This window comes from Corythoichthys intestinalis, chromosome 16 (genome assembly GCF_030265065.1).
Source record: "Corythoichthys intestinalis isolate RoL2023-P3 chromosome 16, ASM3026506v1, whole genome shotgun sequence".
Lineage (NCBI taxonomy): Eukaryota > Metazoa > Chordata > Actinopteri > Syngnathiformes > Syngnathidae > Corythoichthys > Corythoichthys intestinalis.
Genome location: NC_080410.1, coordinates 34,731,255 through 34,751,896, shown reverse-complemented (window position 1 = coordinate 34,751,896; position 20,642 = coordinate 34,731,255). Strand labels below are relative to the sequence as shown.

Genomic DNA, 20,642 nt, shown 5'->3' with positions numbered 1-20,642 from the left:
CCTAGCGATGACAAATGAGGTGCAAATAGGAAATTATTCTTGGAAGCGTTAGCCGTGTAGAAGCAGGAGGGAATAAAACAATCTGAGAATCGGCGGTCAAGGTGCTATTTCATTGTGATTTTTAGACTTCAGCTCCAGAATTGTTTTGAAATTCAAAGCCTCGGACAAACAAGCGTATCTTGCTTCCTACCTGTGTTCTTCGCACTCTCACAAACTGTCCATTGTATATCGTGTGTGTATGTGTCAGACTAAATTATACATGAACACTGACAGAAGGCCAGCACACATAAATATAGAAAGAGGGTAGTATCAAGTGAGCAGTTGCTTTAGGGCAAAAATAATGAATTATGTAGCTGACTTTCCAATGCTAAACATTGTTGATGCTTCATCGAGTGCTAATAACCTCAATTAAGGAAGACGGACGTCCAATCAGCTTTCTGCTGTGAATTGAAATGAGTAATTCGCTAGTAGACGGCCAATCCATTTGAAGTGGGAAAATGGCTGCGAATGAACCTTCGTATTTCCGAGTAGGCTCTTATTTTTCCGGACAACAAGGTGCTCTTAAAGGCTAAGTTCTGAGTTTTTTTACATTAGGCTTAATTTCCAAATTAGTGGGGGTTTAATTAGTCGGTGGAGTTGATTTCAACAAATTTCTTGCAGTTTGTTGGTTGCAAAGTACTGGAGTGGCTAAACTAGCGCGAGTCAATGGTGCTTGCTAGCATGCCAATAAAAAACAACATATGCACGCATGAGAATCACCGATCTTCCATGCCATCAATTGTGTTGGCTATGTTTTCAGGATAAAGTTATTAAAACTTACCATTGCATGTCAATAATTGTAGTATGGACAGCAACATTTGTCATCCAGCAGCTCTGCAGGGAACAGGCTGTCTAGGCAAGCAGGGCAGAGTGATAACACATCGTTTTTTTGACGGCTGATTACGGCATTTTGGGGTGACATTATTTGGTCCAACCGATCTGTATTTTGAATTTATTTGATTATGTTAGATTTTTTAATATTGTTTTTTATTGGCAGGCTAGCAAGCACCATTGATGTGCGCTAGCTTAGCCACTCCGGAGCCCTGCAACTAACAAAATGCACAGTTTGTTGAAACCAACTCCACTGACTAATTAAACCCATGCTACCTTGAAACTTAAGGCGAATGTCAAAAATTCGGAACTTCCCCTTTAAAATCTTTTAATTTCCCCAAAATGGACAGTGCACTTTATAATCCAGTGCGTCTTATGTATGAATTTTGATTGTACTTAATGACCTATTTTTATGAAGCATTACTATATCATACTGCTCCAGTAAATCACTCAGGACACATTTTCGTCATTCTTTAAACTCATAAATGATAAAATAAAGCAAAATGAAAAAAAAAAAAAAAACAATATTTACAATGTGAAAAGATGATGAACAATTAACAAATGTAGTATATTGATGCACTAATGCATCTTGTTATCGGGTGCGCCTTATGTTTGAAAATTCGCTTGTTCGTTACTAGTGCGCCTTATAGTCCGAAAAATAAGGACGATATTGCTTCTTCTCCTAAACAAGCAGCAGAGAGCATGGTGGGTGCTCATTATGGCAGCCACAGGATCAGTCTAGCGGTCCGCTGAGCTGCCCTGAATCCACAGTGAGCCAGCGCCGGCCGGATTTGCATCAGCCTCCCAAAAAGTAGTTGTTTAATGTTTCCCGCAACTGGTGCAGCCTGTAGTTTGGATAAGGGAGCCGAGGGAGGTGAAAAAAAATCAAGCAAACATGGTACTGATTAAACAAAGCACACGTCTGTGAGTGTTAAACCCAAAAGCACACTCAGTATTTTGTTCCTCACTCATGTTCTTCTTACTCAGTCATTTTGTGGTCTACCCTCTGCAGAGCCGCAGCCCCCGCCATTCCCAGTCCACCCAATCGGGGCTCGCCGACCAGGCCGCCAAGCTGTCCTTTGCCTCCGCCGAGTCCCTAGAGACCATGTCCGAGGCCGACGTGCCCATCGGCTTTAACAGGATGAATCGGTTCCGCCAGAGTCTGCCCCTGTCGCGCTCCGCCAGCCAGAATAAGCTACGGTCTCCAGGTGAGCGTTCCTGTCCTGGTCCATGCTAATCTTCATTGGCATAATGGAGTCCAGAGTGTATTTACTAGTGTTGCTAATAGACAAGTAACAATTACTGGTTTCATTGTATACCGTGGTATGAAAACGTCACCGTTTCAAAACTGCGAACATTTTCCGTCATACCGTCCCTAAGGTATTAGCTATTTTTAATGTCCCAAAAATGCATGGAGAAATCTCTCCCTTGTTGCTCAGTGTCAGAGTCACCTGTGCTACACGATGGCTGGAGGAGGAAAACCTCCTGAACTTTATCCCCCATCGAAGAAAACAAAATCGATGGTATGGGAATACTTCGGCTACAGGAGAGTTACAGGCGGCCGCGGCTTAGAGGAGGAGGGCCAACCGACATATAAAACATGATTGCGGATGGTGGCTGCCGAGGAGGCAATACCTCCAATGTGATTTCGCATTTATACAAAATTAAAAGTTAGTAAACACTGTCACGAAAGTTTCCCACAAGCTAAGAGAGTTAACTCCAGCATGTTTAGTGTGTCTAGCGGTGGTAAAACATGTTGTTTCTCTCTGGTGTGTTGAGAACGAGAGTGTGTGTATAATGAAAAGATGATACAAGTCATACACACGTGCTTTTTATGGAAAATAATTGTTTTTGTTCTGATGGCAATAATGTTGAGCTGTGGGTTTAGGCTGTGGGTCAGCAACCCGTGGCTCTAAAGCCGCATGCGGCTCTTTAGCACTGCCCTAGCTTTTTCAAGTGTTTGAATATGAAAAAAGATGGGGTAGGGAATCATTTACTTTTAGTTTTTATATGGTCTTTGTAGGACGACAAACATGAAACAAACATTCTTCTAATTCATTAATATTGTAATGAAAAAAATTGAGGTGGCATTATACAACAGTGTCACATGATACGTACATCATTCTCTATAGGATGCACTGCAGGGAAAATAGACGTTTACCATATTTTTCACAATACGAGGAGCATCGCAGTATAAAGCGCACCTTCAATGAATGGCCTATTTTAAAACCGTTTTCATGTACAGGGCACACTGCATTATAAGGCGCAGTAGTAGGAATTGTAGTGGTTGTTGTTGTTGTTTATTGTTTATTTTCATCATCATCGGTATCATTAACAGTTACAAGATAGCATGTGATAAGATTACCCCGAAGAAACCCGAAGAAAAAACAAGGGCTGACGGGAGAAGCCTGGGCTTATTAAATCCCATCCCCATTAAACCAAAGGACGCAAATCTTTGCATGATAGAGTAGGCATTTTACATTGTGATACAATTACAGTATTTTTTAAAATTTTATTTTTTTTTTTTTTACACATGAATTATCTTCCCAACAGTCATTGAGTAAAATCCAGACGTGAAAGTGTTGGCCGGACATGGGTGTTGGCTCGATGTAGATCGCATTGTTGAGAAAATCGTGTCCAAAGTACTTAATGACCAGGTAAGCAGTTCAGTGACACAAAAATTGTTACAGATTTATTCAAAACTCGACAGCATTCGCCTATGTCAGCAGATGGAATAATGCTCTGTCTTTGCGACAGAGCTGATTGTTAAGGCATGTTATGACTACGTTATCTTTAGTCTCTGAAATTCCTCCACTTTTTGTTATGGGAACACTATGTGGTGTCTGTGTGTCTGGCAGAACGCCCTAATTTGACACTCGTGCAGTTGTTTTTTCCATGCTGGAGGTCAGTCTCGATAGCGACTTAGAATAAGCTCCTTATATGTTCTTTTAAAGGCTGCTAGGGTCCCCGCGTTAGTCAGTGCGGGGTCTAGAGCACTCCAGAGGCGGGCCCAAATGTTAGGAATCGAAAATGATTTTAAAGTGGTTCTCACATGGCTGTAATTGAACACATTGTTCTCTCTCAAATCATAATTCGATTCCCACGCTTGGAAGCAAATTTGTAAGTTGTGCGGAAGACAATTTGAATGGGCCTTGTACATCATCTGGCCAGTTTTGAAGTGTATCAAATCATAACATTTTAAAAACTTAGATTTATGTAAAGGTATTAGTGTATGCTCTATATGGTGCTTTGTAGATAATCCTAATCGCTTTCTTTTGAAGGATCATCAGAGGATGCAGGTGGGCTTTGTATGTGTTTCCCCAAATTTCAGCACAATAGGTGAGGTACGGCAAGATCAATGCACTGTAGAGTGGTTGGAGAGCCTTCTCATTTAGCACATTTGGCGTTGTGTTGCGTTATGCATCCACAAGATGAAGCTGAGCTAAATGGAATGCAATGCCATTATTAACCAATGTTGATCCATATACAGTATAAGGCACCTTGGACTGTCAACTTTTGAGAAAATTTAAGGCTTTCATTTGCACCTTTTAGTGCAGAAAATATGATCATTATGAAGGCTCGTTATCTGTTTGTAGCCAACTTAGTCATTTTGATAGAAGGCTAATACAGCGAAGATGGATACTTACAGCATGCGTTGCCTTCATTATAGGGTTTTCAATTTTGGCGGCTCCAGACATTTTTTTTTTTTTGCTCCAATATGGTTCTTTCAACATTTTGGGTTGCAGACCCCTGGTTTAGGCTCACCTAAGGGACTTTTAAATATGGTAATTTATTTTAACTTAACATTATACTTCTGTTCCAATTTGCTAATTTGTTTTGAAAAAAATCCTGTTCAATTGAATTATTCAAACCCAGATATCTCAAAGTAACACATTTTAGAGCTGTAATTGCACTACCGTGATAACGTGAAACCCTGATATTTTGGCTTAAGGTTATCATACCGTCAGAATATCATACCGGGACATACCTAGTTGCTAATATCGGTACCAATAAGGCACTAAAAGATATCATAGGTATCAGGCAGTACTAAGAAATGTGCTGATGCTGTGCAATATATACATTTCGAGATCTAGTTTGCCAAACGCTGGTCGCTGTACCTAGGATGGCTGCCAGCTATGCATGGCACCGTAAAGGGGAAAAAAAAAAAAAAAAAAGGAGCACTTGTTGCCCTTCCCAATATGATGATAGAAGTCCAATCGTGTGGCGTCCAATCATCCTTCAATGAGTTCATCACTAGAATACGTCCAATCCATTTGGAAGTGAGAGGGTGGCAGCGAATGAACAGACGTTCAAATATGTCGCCACCGACAAGTTCGGTGTTAAAGGGTGAATATTGATCTTGAAGTGATTCTTAGCTTATATTGTATTTATTCTGTTGACTCTGCTATGCCAATATCCTTGCTGTATATCCCATCTTGTTTTTATTTTTAGTGGGTTTGCATGCGCACATTTTGGGTTCTGTATCACCACAACATACTTAATGACTGGTTCTTTCTTTGCTTTGTGTGTTCTTTGTGTGTTTGGACCGTGCTCTACCAAGATGAATATGCAGGTTAGTCAGGCGTCAAGACACATACAAGAGGTTTGAGATTCAGGTGTTATAGCATGACAGAAGTGTTTTCATCAAGTGTGCTCTCAATAGACATGGCGAAGACTACGTAAAGTGCGTAGTAGCTCATTTATCTCAACATATAGATGTTAGGGCTGTCAAACGATTAACATTTTTAATCGAGTTAATTACAGCTTAAAAATTAATTAATCGTAATTAATCGCAATTCAAACCATGTATAAAATATGCCATATTTTTCTGTAAATTATTGTTGGAATGGAAAGATAAGACACAAGACGGATAAATACATTGAACATACTGTAAATAAGGACTGTATTTGTTTATCATAACAATAAATCAACAAGATGGCATTAACATTAACATTCTGTTAAAGCGATCCCTGAATAGAAAGACTTTTGGTTCTTAAAAGATAAATGTTAGTACAAGTTATAGAAATTTTATATTAAAACCCCTCTTAATGTTTTCGTTTTAATAATAATAATAATACTGTATACATTCAACATATGGTACATAAGTATTGTATTTGTTTATTATAACAATAAATCAACAAGATGGCATTAACATTATTAACATTCTCTTAAAGTGATCCATGGATAGAAAAACTTAAAAGATAAATGTTAGTACAAGTTATAGAAATTTTATATTAAAACCCCTCTTAATGTTTTCGTTTTCGTAAACGTTTTATTAAAATTTGTAAAATTTTCAATTAAAAAATAAAGTAGAAGCTCGCCATTGTTGATGTCAATAATTACACCATGCTCACTCATTGTGCTCAAACCCATAAAATCCTTTGGACTCAAGCGCCACCAGATTGCGCCAAACACCAAAAAACATGTAACAAGCGGACATTACACTGCTGTCATTTTAATCTGTGTGAGCGGGGCATGTGCGTTAATTGCGTTAAATATTTTCACGTGATTAATTTAAAAAATTAATTACCGCCCGTTTACGCGATAATTTTGACAGCCCTAATAGATATGTACTGTAATATTGGAGTTTTATCTGGTAATATTATGTAAAACTACATAAAATTACAACTTTTTCTTGTAATGAAAGCAAAAATTATGTAACATTCCAACTTTTTACCGTAGTTTACATCAAATTACATGACAACCTTTTTTCTCATATTACGTAAAAATTAAATAACATTACGATTTTAATCTCGTAATATTACGACATATGACTTCATTCTCGTACTATGACAAGATAAAACTTTTCTCGTACGCCTTTTGTCCCCCCTTTCTTTTTATCTTTGTTTGGCCCTAATACTCCATCATACTGATCTTTAGAGCTAATGAATACAATTTGTGGTTTTGGGTAACATAAATATAATTTTGATCAAAAGTATCCCAAAATATTGATAATATTGATTAATATTGAGTTATAGGGGAAGAGCAATTCTCCATGTGTTTTAGATCTTGTGTAGAAAATAGTTAATACCGTATTGGCCCGTATATAAGACGGTGTTTTTTGCATTGAAATAAGACTGAAAAAGAGTGGGTCATCTTATATTCGCGGTCTAGACATTATACCCATTCACGACGCTAGATGGCGCTAGATATCATTGAAGCGAGGTTTTGTAATGACAGATCTCAGCTACTCTCAAGTTTAACCAGTTTGCATTGTTTTTCCTTATTCAGATTTGTTTCAAGACTACAGTTACAGTTAGACTTCACTTGGATGGTTAGTGCAGTTATTGCAATTTTGTTGTTTAATCACAATAGACTGGTTTATTTACATTTCTAAAATCAGAAGCCATTCATTTACGAATCTGATTGCACTTTAGTTTACATATTTAAATGTTCAGATATTAATATTTGAATGAGGCAAAATAACATGCTTTTTCTCTCAAATATATTGTTATCATTTGTTTCGGATGTACTGTATTTTCTGTATAAAAATTAATTTGATGTTCAAAAAGTCTTTTTTCAAACTTGAGTCTTGAAAAAGAGGGGGTCGTCTTATAATCAGGGCCGTCTTATATTTGGGCCAATACGGTAAAAAAAAAAAAAAAAAAAACATAAATACTAATGTAAAAAAGGTTAATTCTCTAATTTGAATTCAACTCATTCATTGGCTGTCATTGACAGCACTGAGTGATGAGCATTTAAAGCCGGTCCACCCAGATTAATGAATTGGACGATTGTTATTATCAGTCGCAGGCAATGAGTTAAAAAAGGTCATTTTTATTTATGAAAATAAAAACTACTGTGGTATGTGACATAATATAACATGGATCAAATCTCCTGATATTTTTTTCCCCATTTTCTTGCAGGTGTGCTGTTCCTGCAGTACGGCGACGAGACGCGCCGTGTGCACATCACCCACGAGCTGAGCAGCCTGGACACGCTGCACGCCCTCATCGTGCACATGTTCCCGCAGAAGCTGACGGCGGGCATGCTCAAGTCGCCCAACACGGCTGTGCTGATCAAGGACGAAGCGCGCAACGTCTTCTACGAGCTGGAGGACGTGCGCGACATCCAGGACCGCAGCGTCATCAAGATCTATCGCAAGGAGCCCATCTACGCCTCCTACCCGGCTGCTGCACACCTGGCCAATGGGGACCTGCGGGTGAGACAGGCTGGGAAGTTTTTTTATTTTCTTCTGTTTAACTTCTTTATGCCTGGATTTACATTTCACATAGAGTATATACACCAAAAAGCATTGGGGAATTACATAAGTACATAAGAATATTAAAAGTGTATTTGTGTATGTATTAAGCCTGAACGATATATCGTTTAAACATCGCCATCGCGATGTGCGCATGTGTGTAATAGTCCCATCGCACGGACGAGGGATAGATTTTTTTTTTTAATCCATAAACTTTTGATCTGCTTCATGCGCGCCGCACAGCCTCCCTCTCCCAGCTCTTTGTTCCTTAGTCACTATGGCACTTGCTTATTAAAGCTAACAATGTTGACAGATGGTTGTTTGATCTTGCCAGAGAAGCGGACTTCACATGCTCGGCATACGTCAATCATCGTTTAATTTGTTAAATAGTTGCTACGCAAGGAAGCGCACACTGGAATGAATGTGTGAGTGTGCACAGCCGGACATGCTGTGTCTCGGCAATAAACGCCAGACGTGATCTTGAGGAGTTTGTAATTTCTACATGTCACTCCAGGACTCACAGCCACGGGGGTAAACAGAAGCATTTAATAAAGTCAAGCATTTTTCTACTGCAGTACTTTATTCTTGTTTAAAAATGATTTGGTGGGACAGTTATGCTTAAAACTGATCATAATGATTACATTTGAAGTGCTTAAAAAACATTTATTGAAATATGTATATACATTTTTATAAATCATACTTTGGGGGAAAAAAGTAAAAAAAAAAACATGTCTTATATGTCTCTCTTTTCAATGCTAATTCTGAATAAATACATTAAACACACACCACTACCGGGCTACTTTGCGGTTTTTCACTTATCGCGGCAGGTTCTGGTCCCCATTAACTGTGAAAAACAAGGGATCACTGTACATTGTGGTCATGGTGAATCATCCAAAGTCTTTCCAAACAGCTATTCAAGTCATCTAGTGAAATTTTATTAAAAAGATATATTTACATATATATATTTTGTAAATATCGCAATATGATATCACAATATAACGCAAACCCCCAAAAAATCGCAACAATAGTTTTTTCTAGGGCTGTCAAATGATTAAAACTTTTAATCGAGTTAATCACAGCTTAAAAATTGATTAATCATTATTAATCGCAATTCAAACCATCTATAAATTATGCCATATTTTTCTGGAAATTATTGTTGGAATGGAAAGATAAGACACAAGACGGATATATACATTCAACATACTGTACATAAGTACTGTATTTGTTTATTAAGACAATAAATCAAGATGGCATTAACATTATTAACGTTTTTAGAGCGATCAATGGATAGAAAGACTTGTAGTTCTTAAAAGATAAATGTTAGTACAAGTTATAGAAATTTTATATTAAAACCCCTCTCAATGTTTTCATTTTAATAAAATTTGTAACATTTTCAATCAAAAAAATAAACTAGTAGCTCGCCATTGTTGATGTCAATAATTACACAATGCTCATGTTGCTGAAACCCATAAAATCAGTCGCACCCAAGCGCCAGCAGAGGGTGACAAAAAACCAAAAAACACAAGTAACAAGTGGACATGACACTGTGCTGTCATTTTAATCTGTTTGAGCGGGGCATATGTGTTAAATCTGTCAAATATTTTAACGTGATTAATTTAAAAAATTAATTACCGCCCGTTAACGCGATAATTTTGACAGCCCTAGTTTTTTCCAATATCGTTCAGGCCTAGTATGTATATACAGTGTTTATGTACAGTGAGGAAAATAATTATTTGTACACCCTGCGATTTTGCAAGTTCTCCCACTTAGAAATGATGAAAAACAAAATCCCGAAATCACAGTGTATGATTTTTTCTTTTTTTTAAACAATTTATTTGTATTATAATGCTGCAAATAAGTATTTGAACACCTGAGAAAATCAATGTTAATATTTGGTACAGTAACCTTTGATTAAAATTACAGAGGTCAAACTTTTCCTGTAACTTTTCACCAGGTTTGCACAGACTGCAGCTGGGATTTTGCACCACTGCTCCACACAGATCTTTTGTCGATCAATCAGGTTTCTGGGCTTTCACAGAGAAACACGGAGTTTGTCCAAAGATTTTCTATTGGGTTTGGGTCTGAAGACTGGCTAGGGCCCTCCAGAACCTTGATATGCTTTTTACGAAGTCATTCTTTGGTTATTCTAGCTGTCTGCTTCAGGCCATTGTTATGCTGGAAGACACTCTTCACGACCCATTTTCAATGCTCTAACTGAAGAAAGGAGGTTTTTCCCCAAAATCTCACAATACATGGCCCTGGTCATCCGATCCTTAATACAGTGCAGTCGTTTAGCACCATGTGCAGAAAAACACCCCCAAAACATGATTCTTCTTCCTCCAAACACTATGAGTGGAATTAAGACCTAAAAGTTTCATTTTGATCTCATATGACAACATGATTTTCTCCCATGACTCTTCTGGATCATCCAAATGGTCATTGGCAAACTTAAAACTGGCCTGGACATGTGCTGGTTTAAGCAGGGGAACCATCCATTCCATGCATGATTTTAAAGAATGACCTCTTAGTGTATTACCAACAGTAACCTTGGAAATGGTGGTCCCACTTCTTTCAGGTCATTGACCAGCTCCTCCTGTGTAGCTCTTGGCTGATTCCTCACCATTCTTAGGGTCAATGATAGAGGTGTGCAAAATTTCCGATTCTTAGATTATTCGCGATTCGGCCGTGGAAGATTCGAGAACGATTCACAAACATCCAAATTCCGATTATTGAAATATGCGAAGTAAAGCGGAAGTACACAACACTCAGTGCGCCGCGCGGTCTTCGGGACGGAACGGAGCGAGAGTAGCTAAACATCATGCTTCCCATTACCCGGCCCCTCGGGTAATGCCAATGCTCAACTCACGGCTCTAGCTCAACTCATGCAACGAGATAAAAAAACACAACAACATACCTGACTGCTGCCGAAAAGCTGCTCCAAAGTACATCCATATAATGTTACGGTGGATATCCTTTATATAGGACTAGATGCAATATAGATTTGGTAGTGTAAGCAGCACATCTACAAAAAGCTAGATGCGGGCGTTATAAACGGCCGCCATCTTAAAGCAGTACACTTCCCTGCAAGGCTGTTGTAGCGAACCTTCCAAGCAAACCTAATTAACTTTATATCTAAAATACTCCTAAATCGGTAAAATATTGACTTGAATCTATCTTTAAAATAGTCTTAAAACTTTCACATGTCGAAAGTAGACAAAAGGGAAATTATGGAATAACGATTTTTAATTTTAACAAATTTAATGGTTGATTCACAACATTAAATTAATTGAATGTAGTTTAAAGCTGCTGATACAGAATGGGGACTGGAGTTTTTTATTTAATGTTATTTTTGTATATTTTTTTACTGCTATATGTTAACTTGATACTGAAATAGTAGTGTGGTTTAGCCTGAGAGTATTTTTGAACAATTTTGGAACTAATGTACAAAACATTAAAAAAAAAAAAAAAAAAGAAAAGGAGGGGGGTGCATCAATAATCGTTTTATAATCGAATCGGAGCCTCTGAATCGTAATCGAATCATTAGGTGCCCAAAGATTCCCAGCTCTAGTCAATGAGACCCTACGAGGTAGATCTTGCATAGAGACCCAGTCCGTGGGTGATTGACAGTCATGTTTAGCTTCATCTATTTTCTAATAATTGCATCAACGGTTGATCTTATATCACCAAGCTGCTTGGCAATTGCCCCGTATCCCTGTCCAGCCTTGTAGAGGTCTCCAATTCTGTCTGTGGTGTCTTTGGACAGCTCTTTGGTCTTGACCTCGTTAGGAATCGGAGTCGTCCCGATTGTATGGGGTGGTCAAGTGTTTATATGCGGCTGACCGGCTCAAACAGGTCAAAAGTCAGACTCAAAAAGTCCACCTCCACTCCCACTTTTTCGTTGGACTTTTTCAAGGCGACTAACAGGTCTTTGAGGCTCACAATTCTAGCTAATAGACAGGTGTTCAAATACTTATTTGCAGCAGTATAATACAAATAAATTGTTGAAAAAAATCATACACTGTGATTCCTGTTTTTGTTTTTCTTTAGATTGTCTCTAACGGTGGACACGCACCTACCATGAAAATGTCAAACCCGCCCATCATTTTTAAGTGGGGGAACGAATAAAAGTTTTTACAAACATTTAAGGACATGCATGTTGTGCTATGAACATTCTGTAGGAAAGAAACAAGCTTAGTAGGAAGGTTGACTGCTCACAGCCACTCAAATCTATTCCCGTCTGAACAATAATTGCATTGATATTACAATAGTCCTCCCTCTCTCAGCATTCAAATTGTTTGATTTTTTTTAGTTTTCATGTAAACATCTGCAGCCTATAAAGCAGAACTAATGAGCATTTTTAGTGAGTGTTTTTTTGTTGTTGTTGTTGCTGTTGTTTCACTAGTGATTTAAGCAGGTATTCCTCCCGGAAATGCGCCTGCTATCTTCAGTGGGCCATCTGTTGACGACAATGTCATGGTGTTAAGGTTTTTTTTTTTTTTTTTTTTTCTTTTTTTACATTTCTGCCTCAGCGACAATCAAAAACGGCCTGAGGGAGACAGATTTTTTGTTTTAATTATTTAACACAAAACCCTGCTTAGTGGTTTCTTGTCATTAAAAATGCATAGGGTAAGTGGAAGGGTGACAGTGACAAATAGACAGGAAGACATGTAGGTGTACCTAATATTGTGACTTGTCTGAATACCCAGTTTAACAAATGTAGCCTAAGGTGTATGTCACGGCTCCCCTAATTACAATTTTACACACTTAAGAAATATTTTTTTATATGTTTATGGAATAATTAAATAATTGCCTCCAATTGATGGCACTGGACGTCCAAATGAATTGGACATCTAGCGCCGTCAATGGAACTGAAAGTTGGGCCTTCACAGCAAGTTCTTCCAGTTTAAAGGAATTTGACACCCATCATTGTCAATTACGGGGCACTTTTTAAAGATTTTGGCGCATTCCCTGGACATTTCCTGTACACAGTAGGGTCCCTTCCTGTTCATTTTAGGGCAATTCAAGCAACTTTCTTTTTGTGTTAAAAAATAATGACCACCAATGGAAATTTCAAAACCAATAGGAGTGAATGGAAACATTTTTGTGGGAGTTGAATCCGCCACTGGAAATATATTGAGTCACTGGAATTGTTTTTGTCAAATTTTGGTGGAATTGTAAAATTTTGCCATAAACTGGCTGATACCTTTTGCATTTCTTGATATTGTGTTTTTAGGTTCTACAAATCAGCAGTTTTTATTGGCCCGCATCAAATGATGAAAATATCATTGAATATGGCCCGCACAAGAAGTTTAGATTCAGCTTACATTCTGTTGCACTTCTGAGGTTGAACACTAGATGGAGCTTTATCGTTGTTTACCGCTATCAGTCATTGTAACACGGGCTCATTTCCTAATTTCAGAGAGAGATGGTGTATTCGTCCCGCGACTCCTCTCCGACGCGCCGCCTGAACACGCTGCCTTCATCGTCAGGCTCCTCCGGCTCGCCGTCCCGCTCGCGCCTGTCCTACAGCGGGGGTCGCCCGCCCTCTTTCGCCGGTTCCCACGAGCAGGCCCGGCATCCTCACCACGTCGCCGCTAACGCGGTCCTCTCACCCTCGCCCAGCGCCATCCTGGAGCGGCGAGACGTCAAGCCAGACGAGGAGGTCTCAGCAAAGAACTTGGCGCTGATGAAGAACGAGTCACTGTACGCCGACCCCTACAGCCTAATGCACGAGGGCCGCCTCAGCATCGCCTCCACGCAGTCCCTTGCGGCCATCGGCGACCCCTTTGCTTTCCCTGTTTCCACGGGCTTGTACCGCCGCGGCTCCGTGCGGTCGCTTAGCACCTATTCCGCCGCCGCACTGCAGGGGGAACTGGACGACGCGCTCTATAAGCCCGGCGGGTCGCTATACTCCGACACGTACTCGGCCACGCTAGGCATGGGCTTCCGCATGCCTCCGTCGTCCCCACAGAAGATCCCCGACATGCACTTGCGGGATAGAGACTCGTACTCCGTCTCGCCCAGTAGGGCTTCACCCGTCAGGCAGAACTTTCGCAAGGACTCTGCATCCTCCTCAGTGTTCGTGGACAGTCCCAAATCCAGACCCGGTTCCGGCTCAGAGCCTCTCTGCCTCACGGCCGGACCTGGAGAGGGAGGCAGGGCCACGCCTGGTTTTTCGTTGTCTGGAGCAGATGCTGATGTGAGCAGGTCAGTTGGAACGTATCAGGTGGCCCTAGAAATTAGGAGTGGGAACCTCTTGGTACCTCACGATACGATACGATTTGCGATACAAAGCTCACGATAACGATGATCTGACGATATGGCGGTACAATGACTATCGATACATTGGTCAGGAAATCATTATAGGAAATTTTACAAGCAACTAATACACAGAAAAACACAATTTTCATCCTCTGTTTATCACTAGCAGACGTCCAATCCATTTGAACTGGGAGAGTGGCAGCGAATGAGCGAATGTTCATTCGATGCCATCCCTCCCACTTCAAACGGATTGAACGTCTATGGCCGTCAGTGGCAGCCAATGCCAGGCAATGAGGTAATTTTGGGTAATTTAAGGTCATTTACCTGTTGATTTTTAGTTACTTCCTGTTGATTTTGGGGTATTTTGTGGGTCACTTCCTATTCATTTTGAGTTACAGAACAGGAAGTGACCTGGGAATCACCCGATTAAATAGGCAGTGACTCAAACTCAACAGGAAATGACCTGTAAATGCCCTAAAATGAACAGCAAGTGACCTGTAAATGCCCCGAAAATTGGACCGAATGACTGTGAATGCTCTGGCTTTGAATGAACGAACGTTCCCAGTCTAATTGGATTGGTCGTCGAGCACCACCAATGGCAGCCTTAGAGTTAACTGAGACACTATTATGGTGGAAGATTTTGGTAGCAACTTGATGGTTCATTTTTAAAAAGAGTGACACCTTTTTAAAACGATATCTCGATTGTTGACAGGAGCATATCGATAACCTTTTGGGATACAAAGTATCACGATATATCACCATTTCGATATTTTGTCACACCCCTACTAGAAATGGTGCCAAACTAGGGCCTAAAAGTAAAACTCTGGTTTTCATTGGCTGCCACTGACGGCACTAAATGATCATTCGCTGATAGCTTTTGCCGGTCCAAATGGATTGGCACAGACACTAGGGATGCTACCATTTATAGGGCACTCAGTTAGTACTACTACTACATTAGAGTGTTATTGGGGGCTAGAACCAGAGTTTATTTCTCATCTCATCTCTTCTGAAATGTCCAAAATGAGCTAAATGTGACTTTAAAATGACCCACATTTAAAGGGGAAGTTTAGAATTTTTGACATCAGGCTTAATCTTCGAGTTAGCGAGGGTTTATTTAGTCAGTGGAGTTGATTTCAACAAATTCCGTATAGTTTGTTATCTGCTCGTTTCAGGGCTCCGGAGTGGCTAAGCTAGCGGGAGTCAATTGGGTCGACGTAGCATGCCAATAAAAAACAACATAGGCAGACATGAAAATCATCGATGACCCATGCAATCAATAGTGTTGGCTATGTTTTCAGGATAAAGTTATTAAAGCTTATTATTGCATGTCAATAATTGCAGTATGAACAGCAACATTTGTAATCCAGAAGCACTGCAGAGGAGCAGGGCGGATTTTTTTTATGTTGTAGCCAGCAGCAAGTAACCAGTGTATATTGTTCCTCGTTCTTCATAGGGAATTTGTGGAAACTTTCCTTTGCCCATTTCTTCTGTTTGTTTTCACAGCCTCCAAATGCACATTTCACTATGTTGCCGGCCGTTAGTTAACTCAGCAGACTGATGCTGCATTCGAGGAAGGTGGGGTGTCAGAGTTTCCAACCTCTGATCTGAAAAAACATCATTGGAACGCCTCCACTATTTGATCGCTTACGAGAACGCAGGTTTGCTGGAGGTCAAAATGTTTTTTGATGGCCAAAATACATTAAAAAAAAAAATTAGAAAAAAATAAAAAACAAGTCGCGATCAGCCATCTTTGCTGTTTACATTCGCTTGGAATGCTTTGAGTTCGCAACTTGTACCCTCCAAGCGGGATAAGTCCGACTTCCCACCTACCTCGAATGCAACGTGAGCACAAGTGGCCGAAGCATTCCTCTCTGTTGTGGTCGTATTACGCATCTAAAAAAGTAGTTCTTCAGAATTAAATTAATTACGGCATTGTGACATATTCATGGTCGCATAGGTGTTTTGGAATACTGTTCTGAATTTTCAATTTATCTGACCATGTTGGATCTGTTCCTAGATCTGTATCGTTTTTATTGGCATGCTAAGTTAGCCCCATTGACTCGCACTAGCTTAGCCACTCCGTAGCCCTGAAACTAACAACTTACAAACTGCACAGAATTTGTTGAAATCAACTCCACCAACTAATAAAACCCTCGCTTATGTCAAAAATTCTGAACTTCCGCTTTAATGGGAAGGAACTGAAGCATGATCATTAAATGCTCGCCATCCCAGTTCAAATCGATTGGACATCTACCACTGTCAATGGCAGGAAATGAGTTCATCTTTGACTGTTTTGAATCACGTTTGCTATTCAAATTTGTATTCAAAATGGGTGTATCATGGACTTACTACCATAAAGTAGCGGCTTATACTCTGGAAATTACAATAATTCCAGTCATTTAGAAGTGGTAGAAACGAACACAAGTCCTTGAGATCTACACTAACCTATTAAATTGAGTACAAATGTTTAAGATTTCTCAAGTTTGGACATGTTTCTTGCTTGTACTTCCTGACAGGGATCACCGTCTTGAGCGCATGGAAGCCATGGAGAAACAAATCGCAAGCCTGACCGGTCTGGTCCAGAGCGTGCTGACCAGAGCACCGGACAGTGATAGCACGTAAGATGTTTTTACCTGCCTAGACTCCTTTACGCTTATGGACAGACTCCATATTGGCAGGTGCAGCAGCACACGTTTGAGCTGTGAAATGCTGTCAAGCCAAAATTCTTTGTGCTCCAAATCCCCGTTTAGAAAACTTAATATAAAAATTTAAAAGGTCTTAGCGACATGAGTGTTCCGGACACAATACAGGCGAGGTCACGCCTCGCTGTTACTGTCTAGTGTTGCTGTCAGAGTTAGCACTGTAATGTGCTTGCCCTGTGGCCGTTGATCCCTCAGATGCGGCCTGCTGCGTCTCTGCATGATGGCGGGCTGCCCCCCGGACCAGGGAGCCGACTTCTCACGGACATTACCTTTCTCTTCCAGCGACAAGACTGACACCAACAGCGACGGCTCCGCCACAGGAAGTGAGTACCGAATGGTCGGGGGGCGGGAACTCACATGCTGCTAGCCTAGTTTGATTTTTACGGCTTGTTTGAGGCTAGCTCAAGAACGCAAAAATGATTGTCAAAGTCATATGTAGACCAAAAACTCACCATTTAACACTTCCAGTGCCATTGATGATGATAGACATCTAATTATGTGGCTCGTAAAATCTAAATTAAAACTCTTTAAATTAGTTTATGACTAGTAGACATCCAATTCATTTGAAGCAAACTAATGTCCTCCCAGTTCAAATGGATTGGGACGTCTCGCACCATCTAACTGTACACTTTAGAGTTGTGTTCTGATGAATCCGTCCAGTCACTGACTTAAATTAGCAAAGTTGGAAACGATTCAGGGGAATCGGTCGAATAGTATGTGTCAGCAGAATCCTTGGAAATACCCTAGACTGATGCGATTTGGTTCATTGCTTCAACTCAACACCACAGACTTTGATGATTCTTTTAAATAGGCTGGCTCCCCTAAAACATTTTGAACTCCGATAGTTTGGTTCAATGAATCCGCTAACTCTTAGGAGACTCACTGAATACACTCCAGATTCGGATGACTGGGTCAAATCAGTTCGCTGACTGAAGTCGGCAAGGTCGCCTGAGACGACTCATCGAATTGTTGAGAGGGTTAGGTAGGTAGACAGGTAGGTTAATTGGTTTGGGAGGGTGTGTAGGTAGGTACTTCAGTAATTCCAATAGGAGGAAATTCAAGGGTCTTCCTGTAGCAAACAGAATAAAAAAAGAGTATAGCTAAAAATTGGAGTTGTCCGATATTAATATAATATCAGATAATATCAGCCGATAAAAGTATTTTAAAATGAATTCAGATAATATCGACATTGGTTTTTCCATCATCGGTTTTGGGCTATTATTTATGAAGGACCATGAGTGCAAAAATTAAATAAGTAAATACACGATTAAATAAATAATTCAAAGTCTGATTAAAATGCTTGTATTTCAATATTTATTTATTTAATTATTTCAGTATATATTTCAACATTTATTTATTTCAATTTTTATTCATTTATTTCAATTATATAATATATATATATATATATATATATATATATATATATTAGGGTTGTCAAAATTATCGCATTAACGGGCGTTAATTTTTTTAATTAATCATGTTAAAATATTCGACGCAATTAACGCATGCACTGAATGACCCGCTCATGCATTGCCTCAAACAGATTATAATGACGTCGTTTATGGACATTAAGAGTGAAGAGAATGCCACCGGCCGCTTGGGGGCAGCGCTGTTCCATACTAATGTTATTCCTTCTAAACGTGGGAGAATTAGTAGTTGTGAGACGTTTATGCTGTTGCATTGTGCTATTTGTGCTCCACTCATATTTCTGTAAGTATTCTTTTAGAGGCAATTATGTGTCTCTTGTTGTATTTTGGGTAAAATGTACAGAGATATATATGAAAGGCGAGTGGACACAGGCGTCTTTGGGCCGCGCCGTTTATTGGTATAAGCTCCAGCAGCTCCTTCACAACAAACATAAGTATCATTTAGTGAAAGCACAACAAAAAAAAAATGTTCACAAAAAGAAAAGCACTTCAGTCTGTAGTAATGAGGCCCTATTCTCACACAGTGAAACAACAATGCAAAGTGAACTGGCATTCCCAATCAAAATAGCTATGCAAAATACACTTACTCAGACTTTGGTCACTCTATTCTTATCATTGTTATTTTTCTTATTATTATTATTATATTAACTCGACTTCATTGAAATATCACCCACTAGGCCTGGCACCCCCTGCTGGGAACAGGAAACGGCCTTTTTTACGAGACCGAATCCTCCTTGAAGGGAAAAAAAACCTAATGATCCCCTAATAAAAATCACCGAAAAGAAATTGGAGAAATCAACACAGGACTCCCGAGGGCCCGTTGAGTCCTGCTTGCAGGGCTAGTCTTATCATTGTTATTTTTCTTCTTATTATTATTATATTAACTCTACTTTTTATTGAAAATTTAAAAAATTTTATGAAAACAAAAACAAGAAGAGGGGTTTTAATATAAAATTACTATAATTTGTAACTATAACATTTATCTTTTAAGAACTATAAGTCTTTCTATCCGTGGATCACTTTAACAGAAAGAATGTTAATAATGCCATTTGTGGATTTATTGTTATAATAAACAAATACAGTACTTATGTACAGCATGTTGTGTGTATATATCCATCGTGTGTCTTATCTTTCCATTCCATCAATAATTTACAGAAAAATATGGCATATTTTAGAGATGGTTTGAATTGCGATTAATTACGATTATTTAATTTTTAAGCTGTGATTAACTCGATTAAAAATTTTAATTGTTTGACAGCCCTAATATATATATATATATATATATATTGCGGAAAACACTCAGGTGACCAGAAGTTCCGCTCTCAGACCCCCAATTTGGCCAATTTTCAAAATTGTCCTGTATGCATGTGTAATACATCATTGGAAAGCTTAAAACCTCAATTTTCAGGGGGAAGAAAAATTTTGAACAGGAGGGCATTAAAAAAAAAACAAATTTTTTTTTTTTAAACAGCAAAACCCTAACTGGAGGCGAGAGCACGCGAGAGCAGAATTAAACACGCCACGATTTTAACGAGATATTATCGCATACCTACATCTTTTCGATCCAAAACTCCATGTAGCATGTATCACCGAGTGTTAAGACACAGCTGTGAATGGCCACACCCGGATTTTTGTGGAATTTTAAGGGTAAAACATGGTAATATAACAAGGGTCGCGATGCAGAAATCGCAGACATCAATGAGTGGTCGAGATCTTCATTTTCATATATTTACCCTTTTAAACTTTTTTTTTCCATTTTTCTTTTTTGATCGATTATTTATCATCTAAAATACTGGGGAAAATGCGACGGTAACGAAAAAAAATAAATAAATAAATAAAAATAAAAAAATACAATTAAGCGATAGTTATGAGGTAGATATTTTTACAGACGCCAATTTTTTCATTGTGACGTAAGTTTGTGGGGGTTTTTTTAAACGAAATATTAGACATTGATTAATGATTCTAAGCTAAAAATGACAGGCATTTCAAATAATAAATACGATTACTGCTTTTTATGGCTGAGTTGTAACAAAGCGGTTGTGCGACGTCTGTAAACGGGTTTTCAGGGTAAAACGGACAAATTAAAAATAGTTGGGGGACTTAATGCGCCATGAATCTGCTATGGCAGCATATAGACATATTGTTCTATCAAACGCAATAGTTCTTTTGGCTTAAAATACA

The 20,642-nt window shown here is 39.1% G+C and overlaps 1 protein-coding gene across 10 annotated transcripts in view; it reads left to right on the top strand.

Annotated features, from left to right (window-relative positions):
* The window catches only part of srcin1a (SRC kinase signaling inhibitor 1a), a 255,777-nt gene that overhangs the window by 190,873 nt on the left and 44,262 nt on the right, over positions 1-20,642 (top strand). For 4 of the 10 annotated variants that reach the window (XM_057817366.1, XM_057817368.1, XM_057817358.1 and 1 more), the window contains exons 5-10: positions 1,883-2,078; positions 5,432-5,443; positions 7,737-8,032; positions 13,491-14,278; positions 16,849-16,950; positions 17,230-17,357. In XM_057817366.1, coding sequence (XP_057673349.1) covers positions 1,883-2,078; positions 5,432-5,443; positions 7,737-8,032; positions 13,491-14,278; positions 16,849-16,950; positions 17,230-17,357 — 1,522 coding nt within the window. The remainder of the gene's footprint in view (positions 1-1,882; positions 2,079-5,431; positions 5,444-7,736; positions 8,033-13,490; positions 14,279-16,848; positions 16,951-17,229; positions 17,358-20,642) is intronic. The other 6 variants (XM_057817362.1, XM_057817359.1, XM_057817363.1 and 3 more) reach the window with 2 other exon arrangements.